Below are 14,028 nucleotides of genomic sequence, written 5' to 3'. Positions count from 1 at the left end.
CAAACCTCTCTCCCAATCCGAAACCTCTGTCCTATCCAAAGGCCTCACCTTCAGCCCTACTCCCAGATTCAACAAAACAGCCCTCGTCAAAGATTGACTGTCCTACACTCGTACTCTCTGCTGGAAATATCACTTTGCCATGGAGAAAAATAATGCTAATCCTACTCCTAATGATCCAACTCTCCAAGGCACTATCCAAATTGAACCCTGCCTGGAACAGTTCCGTCCTCCGTCACAGCGGGACCCACCTCCTCTTCCTCAAAATCACCCTCTCCAAACCTTCCAGGAATTTCCCACTTCCAGCCATGCCTCTCAATCCTTCTTGAAAACCCTTAATCCTACTCCCAACATCACCACTGCTGAAGCCCAGGCTATCCGTGATCTGAAGGCTGACCAATCGATTGTCTTTCTTCCGGTGGACAAGGGTTCCACAACCGTCTTATTACGAGAAAGGGTGAATTTCTTGTCCCTGCGCTACCTATTGGCAGCACTCCGAAATGTTACGCCGCTCATCAGCAAGGGCTGGATAAGAGCATAGACTATCGATCAGGGCTGAGTGGGATATCAATTATCATACATAATTCTAATTCTATAAATCTAATTCTAATTCTAAATCTAATTCTAATATTGTTCATAATTCTAAAAATGTAAATGACATAACAGCTGCAATATTCTGAAATAAAATGAAGGTGTGAACAATGTGCTTTAAGTCAATAAATTTATGAATGTCTTTTTTTCTACGTTTTTCCATCTGAAACTAAAAGACTCAAACTAAGCAAGCACCCAAATTGTGAGACTTCTCGACAAACAACAGTGATTACTCCGAATCTAATAAAAAATTAGGTTAGAGAGTCAGTTACTTTTTAAGTTTACTCATTAGTAAGTCGGATGTTTGGTTAGCTAGTTAGTTAGCTAGTCAGATGATTTGTTTGATAATTAAATGATGTGTGGCCTCATGACCACGAAACAAACAAAACTTATCCAAATCTGCGGAAAAATTTAATATTTGGGTCAGCATTTGTAAAACTCTTAATTCCTCTCTCTCAACCCCACCCTATGGGGAGAGAGGGAGAGTTATAGTTTTAGCGAATCAAAATTTATGAAGTAAATAACTATTTTTTTATTTATCCATAACCATTTTCCACACAAAAATTATAACATGGATTTTCTTGGATTACAGCACCAACTACCAAGAATCAAAACAAATGCTTAAGACAAAATGTATTTAGTTTTTTTATGTAGAATCTGATTCTGCAATAAAAATGGGGGTTCCCACTTGAAATTTTAAAGTTGCCATTCGCCCCACCCCCAAGGGGCTGGGGTGGTGGGCTAATTTTAGCACCGACAGATGTTCCCCTCGAAAATAATCGGCTTTGGATTCTACACTTTGTTTGTGTGAAGCTTATTTTTAGAGTTATTCTGGTTTGTCACCTTACAATTTACACCCTGTATATAATTACAACTTGGACAGAGGCAGTTAAGCAATGATACTTCCTGCACTCTTTGTGTGACTGGAAGGGGGAAAACCCTAACAAGACATACAATGTGAAGTACACTTTGCCATGCACTTCAGCGTTTTGTAGAGTAAGGATGTGGATGTAGACCATTAAAGTATATTAGAAAAAAAAAGCATAGCCTTTTTAAGTACATACCTGTAGCGTAAGTGACATATCTGTGCTCAATTAACTTGTATAAATTTATTGTCTAGGTGTAGGCCATTGTCCTCTACGTGCCATGGAGTTTGATTGTTTTGGAGCTTGCCAGAACTTGCAGCATTGCAATAGTTTTCCATAATTTTGAATAATTTTTACTTCCCAGTTTCATTGGTTTATGATTATGACCTTTCCCTTGGGTCCAAAGGCAACTGCACCTGATTCTTACTTGGTGTCAGTTGTCTCAAGAAATAAGTCTCAAATGGTGTGTGGAACAGATCCTTGTGTGTAAGAAGTATCATTTCAACATTTGCATTAGCAGTGTATAGAATTGCATTTTTGTTTTCACTGAAATGTAATAGTGTATTTTAATATCGCCTGCTTTTGGTACCTCAAATTCATCTGCATCTATGTACATACACTGCAAGCCACAGTATGGTGTATTGCAGAGGGTAACTTATACTGTTATGAGCCGTTTCCTTCCCTGTCCCCCTTGCAAATGGACCAAGGGAAAGAATATAAGTCCTAGTTTCTCTTGCTTTGTCTTCGTTGGCCATATGCAAAATGTACATTAGTAGTAATATAATCCTTCTGCAGTCAACTGCAAATGCAGATTTTCTAAATTTTTTGAATAGTGTTCAATAAAAAGAATGTCATCTTCCATCCAGGGATTCCCATATGAGTTAATGAAATATCTGTGTAACACTCAGGTGTCAGTCGAACCTGCCAGTAACAAATCTAGCAGCAAATCTCTGAATCACTTCAGTGTCTTCCTTTTATCCCAAACACTAGGTTAGTACTGAGGAATGGATCACCCAAGTATCCTGTACACTGTTTCTTTTAAATGAGCTGCCCTTCTATAGAATTACTCTGACAAAGCAAAGTCAACCATTCACCTTCCATACTACGATCCTTGAATTGTGGTAACCCTCAAAAATGGTAAAAGCTGGATGTTACTTTCACTAAGGTATAAAAGTTGTTTGTTGTAATGTTTGGTGCTACAACGTAAATAAATAAATTAAAATGTGTGCTGTTTCCTACATATTATCGTCATTACTACAGTAGTTTTAATACACAATAAGCTCAAAATTACTTTGGAGTGCTTGGCATAAATAATTTGATTTCCATAGACCAAAATTTGAGCATTCACATTACCTACAATACTGGTGTTACCTCTTGCATTACAGTACGAAAGTATGATCCAAGAATCAGACAAGACATACCTGTCTTTAGTAGTTGACTTGCAATGACTTGGCTATTCTGTGATATGTTTCTTTTTCAGTTAACATAAATCTTATAATAACTTGAGTTACAATTGCTTCCTAATTTGGCATTAAAAGTACCCACTGGGAGGAAGGCAGAGCAAGATACTACACAATTTTACTATTTGTTTACCTTTCTAATTTAGTCAAAATACTTCATCTTAGCCCTCTCATATTTCTTTTTAAATAAGCACTGTCTGCAGATGGAATACAGTAAGCATAAACAACTGTCACAGCATGTAATTGAATTTCATTGATCAGATTGTCGTCCTACATTGATGAAACATTTTACAGGGAGATTGGTCACATAACAGTCCACAATTATTAGAACTACCTTGCCATCCACAGTACTGTTAAAAGTGCTAGTTCTTCTGCAAAAGATTGTGTTACTAGAAGAAATTAAAATCTAATGCTTACTTGGTAGGAGTGCTTTTGAGCTATAGTATCAGTGATATGAATCTCATTTCCTGATATACTTAAGTATACAATGGCAACACCCACACAAAAACCTGGAGAGAAGAAAATGTCATTTAATTACAGCACCCCCCCCCCCTCTCTCTCTCTCTCTCTCTCTCTCTCTCTCTCTCTCTCTCTCTCTCTCTCTCTCTCTCTCTCTCTCTCTCTGGCAGCTGGAGCCAAACTGTGAGCAGCAGCACGAGTGCATGATGGGCGAGGCAACTGCATAGGGGTAGGAGGAAGGAGGCTGGGGCGAGGAGAGGGAGAGATAGCAGGATAGGGATGGGGAAGAGTGAAGTGCTGCTGGGGAGCGCGCAGGTGGAGATAGGGTTGGGCAGGTAGGTGCAGTCCAGAGGTTAGATAAGGTGGGCTGGGGGGGGGGGGCAGGGGAGAAGTGGGGGGGGGGGAGGGAGTATACCAGAAGAGAGAAATAAAGAGAAAGGGTGCATTGGTCCAATAGAGGGCTGTGTAGTGTGGGAAAGAGAACAGGGAAGAGGCTGGTTGGATGAGGACAATGACTAACAAAGTTTGAGGCCAAGATGGCAATGGGAATGTAGGATATATTGGAGGGAGAGTTCCCACCTGTGCATTTCAGAAAAGATGATGTAGGTGGGAAGGATCCATATGACACAGGCTGTAAAGCAGTCATTGAAATGAAGAATGTCATGCTCAGTAACAGGGTGGTCCACTTGTTTCTTGGCTACAGTTTGTCGGTGGCCATTCATGAGGACAGTCAGTTTGTTGGTTGTCATGCCCATATAGAATGCAGCACATTGATTGCAGCTTAGCTTGTAGATCACATGTCTGGTTTTACATATAGCCCTGCCTTTGGTGGGAAGGTGATGTTTGTGACCAGACTGAAGTAGGTGGTGGTGGGAGGATGTATGGGACAGTTCTTAGATCTAGGTCTGTTACTGGGATGTGAGCCATGAGATATGGGGTTGGGAGCAGCAGCTGTGTAGGGATGGATAAGTCTACTGTGTAGGTTTGATGGATGGTGGAATACCACTGTGGGAGGGGTTGGAAGGATAGTGGGCTGGACATTTCTGATTTCAGGGCACGACGAGGGGCAGTCAGAATCATGGTGGAGACTGTAATTCAGTTGCTCAAGTCCTAGGTGGTTCCAAGTTACGAGGGGAATGCTGCTCCATGGCCAAAAGGTGAGACTAATTTGTACAAGGTTGAGGAGGATAATTACAGTCTGGGAAGACCTCAGTGATACCCGCTTGCCACTGCAGGTGCAACGACCATGGATGGTTAGACTGTATGGAAAGGACTTCTTGGTATGGAATGAGTGGCAGCTGTCGAATTGGTAGTATTACTGGTGGTTAGTAGGTTTGATATGGATGGAGGTACTTATGTAACCATCTTTGAGGTGGAGGTCAACATTGAGGAAGGTGGCTTGTTGGGTTGAGTAGGATCAGGTGAAGCAAATGGGGGAGAAGCTGTTGAGGTTCTGAAAGAATGTGGATATGGTGTTCTCACCCTTGATCCACACTGCAAAGATGCCATCAATGAATCTAAACCAGGTGAGGGGTTTAGGACTCTGGGTGATTAGGAAGGATTCCTCTAGGTGGCCCATGAATAGGTTGGCATAGTATAGTGTCATGCAGGTGCCCATAGCTGTACTCCAGATTTTTTTGTAGGTAATGCCTTCAAAGGAGAAGTAAATGTGAGTGAGGATATAGTTCATCACAGTGACTCGGAAGGATGTTATTGGTTTGGAATCAGTCGGGCATTGGGAAGTTTAGTGTTCATCAGCTGTAAGGCCATGGACATTAGGAATGTTAGTGTCAAGGAAGGTGGCATCAGTAGTATAAATGAATGTCATGTGACTATGGCCTCCTGTCGGATAGACCATTCGCCGGGTGCAAGTCTTTAGAGTTGACGCCACTTTGGCGACTTGCGCGTCAATGAGGATGAAATGATGATGATTAGGACAACACAACACCCAGTCCCTGAGCAGAGAAAATCTCCAACCCAGCCGTGAATTGAACCCGGGCCCTTAGGATTGACATTCTGTCGTGCTGACCACTCAGCTATTGGGGGCGGGTGCATCAATAGTGATGAGCAGGGCACTGTGTGGTAAAGGTACAGGAACTACAGGGAGTCAGTGGAGGAAATGGTTGATATCTTTTATGTAGAAGAGTAGATTATGGGTAAGAGGCTGAAAGTGTTGGTCTGAGAGCAGAAATCATCCCAGTGGGAGCATAGTAACCAGCCACAATGGGGCGTCCTGGGTGGTTAGGTTTATGGACTGTAGGAAGCATGTAGAAGGTAGGAGTGCAGGGACTGGTAGGGGTGAGCAGAGAGATTGACTCCAGGGAGGGGTTCTGGGATGGGCCTAAGGACTTGAGGAGAGACTAGAGATCCTGCTGGATTTCTGGACTCGTCCATTCCTACGTAACTCATTCTCCCAACACCATACCTCATGTATCCCAGTAATCTAGAGGCAAGGCCTGTCCCACATGTCCTCCCACCACCAAATACTCCAGTCCAGTCACAAACATCACCTATCTGTGAAACCAGTCATGTAATCTACAAGCTAAACTGCAAGCTGTCTGTCTGCATGAATGGCCACTGACAAACTGTGGCCAGAAAATGACTGGACCACCCTGTTGCTTGGCATGCTGCCCAACATGACATTCTTCATTTCAGTGACTGCTTCACAGCCTATGCCATACAGCTCCTTCCAACCAACACCAGCTTTTCTCAATTGCGCAGGTGGGAACTCTCCGTGCAATATACATTACTGTCCTGGCCTCAACATTTGTTAGTCATTGTCCTCACACATCTAGACACTTTCCTGTTCCTGTGCCCGCACTACACAGCCCCCTACACTACCAATGTACCATCTCTGTACTTCTCTCCTCTTCTGCTAATCCCCCCCCCTCCCCCTCGTCTAACCACCCAACTGCAGCTAGCTCTGCCCTATTCTCTATCTCTCTCTCTCTCTCTCTCTCTCTCTCTCTCTCTCTCTCTCTCCAGCTCGTCCCTGCACGCTTCCCAGCAGCACTTCACCGTTCCCCCACCCATACCCTGCTATCCCTCCCACGCCTCGCCCAAGCCTCTTCCTACCACCATTCAGTTGCCTCTCCTATCATGCACTGCTGTTGCTGCTCCTTTATGACAGTCTATCCGCGAGTCAGCATCTCTGCTGTATGGTGAGTAGCACCTATACTATTATTAATAGTATTGCTTGAAAATTTAGTTAGGCCAGTAAGTTTTAAGGAAGTTCTTATTGTTCAGTTATGTTGTTTTTAAGCCTACAAAATAATGTGACTAAAGGGATGCACCACCAACAGGAAACATAAATGGAAATTGTCACTTAAATTATTGATTATGATGCAGCTATGTTTCTGGATATTGGAAAAGTAGTGCGCTAAACCTATGTGCTACTTAAATATGTTAAAGTGATCCTTTGCATTTGTTAGGCATTGTTATAAACACCTGAACATGTGATCATTCCTAAAGTTTAACCTGAAACCTTCAGTCTGGCACCATTTCTCTTGTAATCTTCTAGACTTTGTAGAACAACTTCTGCAAGCCTTACTTATTGTAAGAAGGTGACTAGTAAACTATGTAATACAGTCTTACATTCCATCATCAACTAAAGACATTTATGAGAGTGAATTAAGTGTTCTGTGGTTCTGTATTTTTTGTTCGAGTTAGTGCAGTTTTGTTGATGCCCTTCAGCTGATTCCCTGCAAAAGATGAATTTACTCAAAACTGAACTTGTTCCTCATTATATGTTGTTCATGTTTGTCATATACAATTGATGCAGTTTCTTTCTTTTGTCACAGTTAAAAATTGGTGCCAAACTAGGATTAAAACTAGTCTACAATGCTTATAGTGAACAATTGTCTTTCCTATTAATCCTTCAGAGTACATTCCCAGGACGCGTCCAAACATTCACTGTTGCTTGTATTTCCTCCTACTTTATGAACATCATGGGGAAGGGGGGGGAGTGGGGGAGGGATGCAGATGATTATGTCCATGGAAATACCTTTCCATTTAATGGAAAGCAATCAGTAGTGATTGCCTTTGCTCTAGATGTCACTCCCAAGTAGGTTCTTTTCTTCCATTACAAAGTTTGTTATTGCCATTTATTTATTTATTTATTTGTGTGTGTGTGTTGCAGTGGGAACAGAAACGGAGCATTACACGAACATATGTGTTTTATCGAGTGGTTGTGGCTGCATTCTTTGTAGCAGCTTTACTTGCCTCCTTAACAGGAGCTGGAAGAGTGATAATATCTATCTGGAAATGGCCAATCTACCTCACAAACTGGGGTTTAATTTTATGCACAGTTCAAGCTATTTTTTGTCTAGTTATTGTTCTGAATGCAAAGCTGAAGAGGCAGCATCAAATTTCAGGTACACACATTATTTATTAGTTAACAGGTAAGTACGATCATAAAAGGAGTTAATTTCCAGCTTTATGTAAAATTTTGTTCTTTCTTATTTAGTAACAGCTGAAGATGTTAGTGGCACAATGCCACTGCAATACAAAATTTACTGGGCGATTCACACCACAGCTGCCACTATTGCTGTCTGTATCACCATTTCCTTTTGGACTGCAGTCTATGATCCTGGTGAGCATACTAGAAGTGCAGCAAGCACAGATTCACTACTCTTAACAAGGGTTGATAAATAGTTAATAAATTTTCATTTCAGTATTGCCAATTTCAATAACTTTTGAACAGTACTATAATTGTTCACTAGATTTTAGTTTCAATAATCTGTAAGGTGAATGGCATAGTTATGAGTGTTACACTATAACCACTTCCTTAAGCAGTAGGTGCATGAGATAGGAATGTGCAATGGAGAGGCAGGCAGTAGGTGCATAGTATAAGAATTCAACACAGGCAACAGCACCAGGGAGATCATGCTGTGCACGATGGTGGTATGGACGAAATACACATTCCACTACCTAAAACCTTGACAGTACTAGGTTCGATAAACACATATTTCAACCCCTAAAAAACTGTGTGCACGGTTGATAGTATGAATTGAACTGAATGTGCAAGACATCAAATCAGCCATGGCTGAAAATAGTTTAAAAACTGTCTGTATGATATACTACAACTACACTAATATACTTAAGGCTATCCTCCTCCTCCTGGGACTGTGTGACTAAAGAGACCATCAAAACTATGGTTCAAAGTGATCTGATTAACAAAGATAGTGGTGATGTAATTAACAAAGATAGTGGCCTACAGCTGAGTCGGGTATCAAACCCTGCACAGAGCCTAAAAAAAGGAAAACATTCCCATACAGTGAGGTCTGCACCCTGCAGTGATAGTGTGGACACTGTCACCAGAGTATGGAGCCTCCACTTTCACAACTACTGCAGATTGTGATAGGAGTGGAGTCATGCAGGCAATAACTGACAACATGTATAAGACACTGACAAGAGTGAAGCAGGAATTATCACAGATCACCTGAAGATGGCAATGAGTCTGTTTGCTGAAATATTGTGGAAAAATTATGATGAGACCCAGACAGACACCCAAGAATTCTACAAGCCTACAAATACACTCAGAAAATATCAGATCATGCGTCAAACATGTTTTGCACAGGGATTTGTGCTTTGTGGCCAGGGACTGGGACTCAGTGTGACAAAGGGAAGAACCAAGACATTGGTTACTTTGGGTTGGCAGTGGAATACCACTTTTGGAGGGGTGGGAAGGTTTGTGGGTAGGATGTTCCTTGTTTCTGTGCACAATGATAGTCGTAACCCTGGAAAAGAAAATGGTTCAGTTGTTCCATTCCAATGTGACACTGGGTGATGATGAGGCTGCTCATTTGCTGCTTCTTTAAGATAATGGGAGAATAATGGTTATGTGATGATGATATGGTGTGGAAAACATGTCTGTGAACTAGATTTGGAGGACAGTGTCTGCCTGTGAATGCCTTGGTCAGACTTTCAGTATACTGGGTAAGGGAGTTCTAGTCACTGCAGATGTACCATCTGCAGGTGAGCAGGCTATTCGGGAATGATTTAGAAGTGAAAACATCTGTTTGCCTATGTGTCAAACTTTTTGTGTGACAAACTAGTCAGTTTTGAATCACTAAAAACCAAGAGACTAATAAAGCATAAACAGTGGTTCAGCCCACAATGGATAGATCTTGTATGTGCATATTTGTTGTTATGAATTAGTTTTGTGTGAAATTACAAACTGGTGTAAGTTTCTTTTCCATCTGAAGTGTGGGCTGTAACATTCAGTTTGTACCAGACATCACTTTTCCTCTTATGGAGCACTTTTTAACTTCATGCACTACATTACTTAATGTTTGTCTTACACCCTCCAGAGCCCCACAGTACAGCTTCATTAGTGGCCATATGATCCCAAGAGCTAGTCACTTACAACCTGTCACTGATACACTAAAACAGCAAGATGTGCACTCACTTTCCACACATCATTGTTTTACTCTCTTGCATGCTTCAGTAAGAGGAAATGAAACAAGAAGCAGCAAGTGACCTCAGCACATTGCTTTCAGACTTGCCATACTTGCAGACCTACAACAGGAAGGAAGGAAGCCACTATGCCATTGGTGTAACAGCAGCACCTTGGTATCCAATGTATGGAAACCACAATATTGGGCTACTACTCAGTTTCAGATCTCTACCATCTGCCTGTTTAAGCATAGTACTGGGGCTATTTCACTGAGGAGCATTGCTCAATGCATCTGTTCCCTGTGATGACTAGTGATAGAGTTCCCACTGCTAGTGCTCAATGTACTACCATTTTTTAGCTGTGTGCACCTCCACAAGGCCATCAACACTGAAACTACAAACTGATAATTTAACATTTGCTGTCTAAATGCTGGGGACCTTCTAAGGCCCTTCCCCAATGTTTCTTGTCTTACTTTGGCATTACACTAACTTGATAGCTGGATATGCTGTAGAGAGCAAATGAGATATGGCCTGGATATGTTAAAAAATGAGAGGTTGTTGATAGTTTCAAAGGGGGCATTAAGTAGTGATTGACTGAAACAGAGGACAGAAATACAATAGAAGACAAATGGTTTACTCTGAGAAATGTAATAGTGAAGGCACCACAGCATTAGATAAGAAATCCTTGGATAACGCACACAATATATTGAATTTCATTCGTGAAAAGAAAATTTATTAAAAAGCTGCAAATGAAGCAGGTCAAAGGGAATGCAGATAAAAATGAGAATGACAGTAAATGGAAAATAACAGAGCAGGAATAGCTTGGGAATGAGATGGATAGGAGAACTATAGGGGCCTTTGGGTGAAAAGAGAATTACCAGTGTGAATATTAATAGCTCAGATGGAAAAAGAGTACTAAGCAAAGAATGGAAGTCCAAAATGTGGAAGGACTGTACAGAGGGGTCAAAAAAATCCACTGTTTAAAAGTCCATAACTTGCAAACTAACTGATGGAGTTGTCTCATTTTTGGTGAAAGTGTTGCTTAAAGTCCAACTTACAGATATCACTGTAGGTGTTTGAAATGGTCACCATTAACATCCACACACAAACGATGCCGCCGAACTGCAGCACAAACTACTAACTGCAACATGTTCAGTTGGATATTTGCATATGAATGTATGATGGATTCTCGAAGTTCATCCATTGTGTGTGGCTTTTGTCAATAACCGATGTCCTTTAGTGTTCCCCACAGGTAAAAGTCCAGAGGAGTTAGGTCTGGGGAATGTGGTGGATACTCCACAGCACCTCTATGGCCTGTCCATCTTGCTGGTAGATTTTCGTCGTGATACGCCCTAACACGATTTTGGTAGCAGGCTAGGGCACCATCTTGTTGAAAGTAAACTCCTCTGTCTCCATACAAGTCTCGGATGGCAGGTAAAATGGATGTCTGAAGCTTCTGAAGGTACACCTCACCGATAACTGTGCTGTCAAAGAAGAATGGCTCAATCAAGCCCCGCTAAGACAACCCACACCACACATTTACTCGTGGCAAATTCATGGCTTTGTCTACATGGGCATTGGGATGTCTGGTGGCCCAGTAGATGCAATTGTGGTGATTTACTGTACCATTGAGTTTGAACTGTGCCTCATCAGACCACACAATCATCTCTGCAAACTCTTCATCGTTGCGCACCATGTTAGTGAACCACTCACAGTACTTCATTCTACGATCTGGGTCGTCCTCATTCATTGCATGTAGCAACCGTGGGATGTAGCACTTCCACTTTGCTGTCTTCAAAATTCGCCGAACACTTGAGTGGCTCACTCCAGTTTCACAGGCATACTGTCTCACAGACTTCTATGGTGAGTTAGTGAAGTGTTGTAACACATGACTGGAGTTAGCCGGACTTATTACTGTTACATGTTGTCCAGATCGTTGTTTGTGTACATCTTTAACACAGCCTTCGGCTTCAAATTTGTCTCGAATGCGACGAATCGTTAAACGTGTCGGTGGCTCTGTTTGATACTCATTTTGCCATTGCTGTTGAACCTCATTAATGTTTTCGTACTTAAAATACCACTTCAAAAATGACTTCCTTTCATTGAATGTAAGCCTTGCGCCAGCCATGTTCACTCTAGTAACTAGGTGCAACTAAGAACGAAACACTGACTATATGGCGACTGTCATCTGACAAAGCAAAACAATGCAATACAATGCTTGTGTGGCGATTGCCGGAACTACAAACTATTACACTACCAAAGATGAGACAACTCCATCAATTAGTTTGCCAGTCATGGACTTTTAAACAATGAATACATTTTTTGGACCACTCTGTATAGGAATCGCATGCAGGGGAAACAAACTTGAAGACAATATCATGGAAAAGAAGAGGGCTAGAAGAAGACAAGATGAGACATGATCTGTGAAAAGAACTCGACAGAATTCAGAAAGACTCTGGTTGAAACAAGGCACATGGAGCAGCTGATATTCCCTCAGAAATATTGACATTCTTTGGTGAACATACCATGTCAAAACTATCCCTCTTGTTATGCAAGACAGGTAATGACAGGCTAATTTATCACCTGGCTTAAAGAAGAATTTGACAATTCCAATTCTGAAGAAGAGCAGAGAAATGTGAATATTACTGAATCATCATTTTAATACATCATGGTTGCAAAATACACGCCACATAGTGGACATGCTGAGTGGCAGATAGGCATAAAAAAAAGTCTCTCACAAGGTGCATTCAAGAGGTTAGACAGGGGGCAGGGGAGAGATGGATAGCAGGAAAGGAGAGAAGAGAAAAGACTGGGTTTATTGGTGGAATTAGGGCTGTGTAGTGCTGAAATGGGAACACAGAACTGTACTGTTGAGAAAAATGACTAACGAAGGTTGAGGGCAGAAGGGTTATGGGAATGTAGGATATGTTGCAGGGAAAGTTCCCACCTGCGCAGTTCAGAAAAGCTAGTGTTGGTGGGGAGGATCCATATGACACAGGCTGTGAGGCAGTCATTGAAATGAAGGCTGTTGTGTTGGGCAGCATGCTAAGCAACAGAGTGGTCACCTTGTTTCTTGGCCACAGTTTGTTGGTGACCATTCATGTGGACAACAGCTTGTTGGCTGTCATGCCCAGATAGAATGCAGCACAGTGGTTGAAGCTTAGCTTGTAGATTACATGACTGGTTTCATAGATAGCCCTGCCTGTGGTGGGATAGGTAATGTTAGTGACCGGACTACAGTAGGTGGTGGTGGTGGTGGTGGTGGTGGTGGGACGATGTATGGGGACAGGTCTTGGTTCTAGGTCATATTACAGGATATGAGCCATGAGGTAAGGGGATGGGAGCAGGGGTTGTGTAGGGATGGATGAGTATATTGTGTAGGTTCCGTGAACGGTGGAATACCACTGTAGGAGGGGTGTGAAGGATACTGGACATTTCTTATTTCAGGGCTTGACAAGAGTTTTTGCAACCTTGACAGACAATGTAATTTACTGGCAGAAGTAAAGCTGTGAGCACCGGGCATGAGTCGTGCTTCAGTAGCTCAGATGGTAGAGCACTTGCCCGCGAAAGGCAAAGGTCACGAGTTCGAGTCTCGGTCGGGTACACAGTTTTAATCTGCCAGGAAGTTTCATATCAGCGCACACTCCGCTGCAGAGTGAAAATCTCATTCTGGAAACATCCCCCAGGCTGTGGCTAAGCCATGTCTCCGCAGTATCCTTTCTTTCAGGAGTACTAGTTCTGCAAGGTTCTCAGGAGAGCTTCTGTAAAGTTTGGAAGGTAGGAGACGAGATACAGGCAGAAGTAAAGCTGTGAGCACCGGGCGTGAGTCATGCTTCGTTAGCTCAGATGGTAGAGCACTTGCCCGCGAAAGGCAACTGCCCTGAGTTCGAGTCTCGGTCGGGCACACAGTTTTAATCTGCCACGAAGTTTCATATCAGCGCACACTCCGCTGCAGAGTGAAAATCTCATTCTGGAAACATCCCCCAGGCTGTGGCTAAGCCATGTCTCCGCAGTATCCTATCTTTCAGGAGTGCTAGTGGATGTACCCGTGGTCTAGGGGTAGCGTCTTTGATTCATAATCAAAACGTCTTCGGTCCCGGGTTCGATCCCCGCCACTGCCTAAATTTTGATAAATAATCAGCATTGGCGGCCGAAACTTCCGGCATAAGAAGTCAGCCTCATTCTGCCAATGGCCTTGTCAAAGAGGGCGGAGGAGTGGATAGAGGTTCAAGACACTCTCTTGTCCTAGGGGTGGGAAA

The 14,028-nt window shown here is 42.4% G+C and overlaps 1 protein-coding gene across 1 annotated transcript in view; it reads left to right on the top strand.

Moving 5' to 3' along the window:
- The window catches only part of LOC126263159 (protein rolling stone-like), a 162,907-nt gene that overhangs the window by 132,261 nt on the left and 16,618 nt on the right, over window positions 1-14,028 (top strand). Inside the window, exons 3-4 of the mRNA XM_049960199.1 lie at window positions 7,512-7,746; window positions 7,839-7,964. Of these exons, the coding sequence (XP_049816156.1) occupies window positions 7,512-7,746; window positions 7,839-7,964 (361 nt within the window). The remainder of the gene's footprint in view (window positions 1-7,511; window positions 7,747-7,838; window positions 7,965-14,028) is intronic.

Source organism: Schistocerca nitens, chromosome 6 (assembly GCF_023898315.1).
Source record: "Schistocerca nitens isolate TAMUIC-IGC-003100 chromosome 6, iqSchNite1.1, whole genome shotgun sequence".
NCBI classification, from domain to species: domain Eukaryota; kingdom Metazoa; phylum Arthropoda; class Insecta; order Orthoptera; family Acrididae; genus Schistocerca; species Schistocerca nitens.
This window is presented reverse-complemented; position numbering and strand designations above follow the sequence as displayed.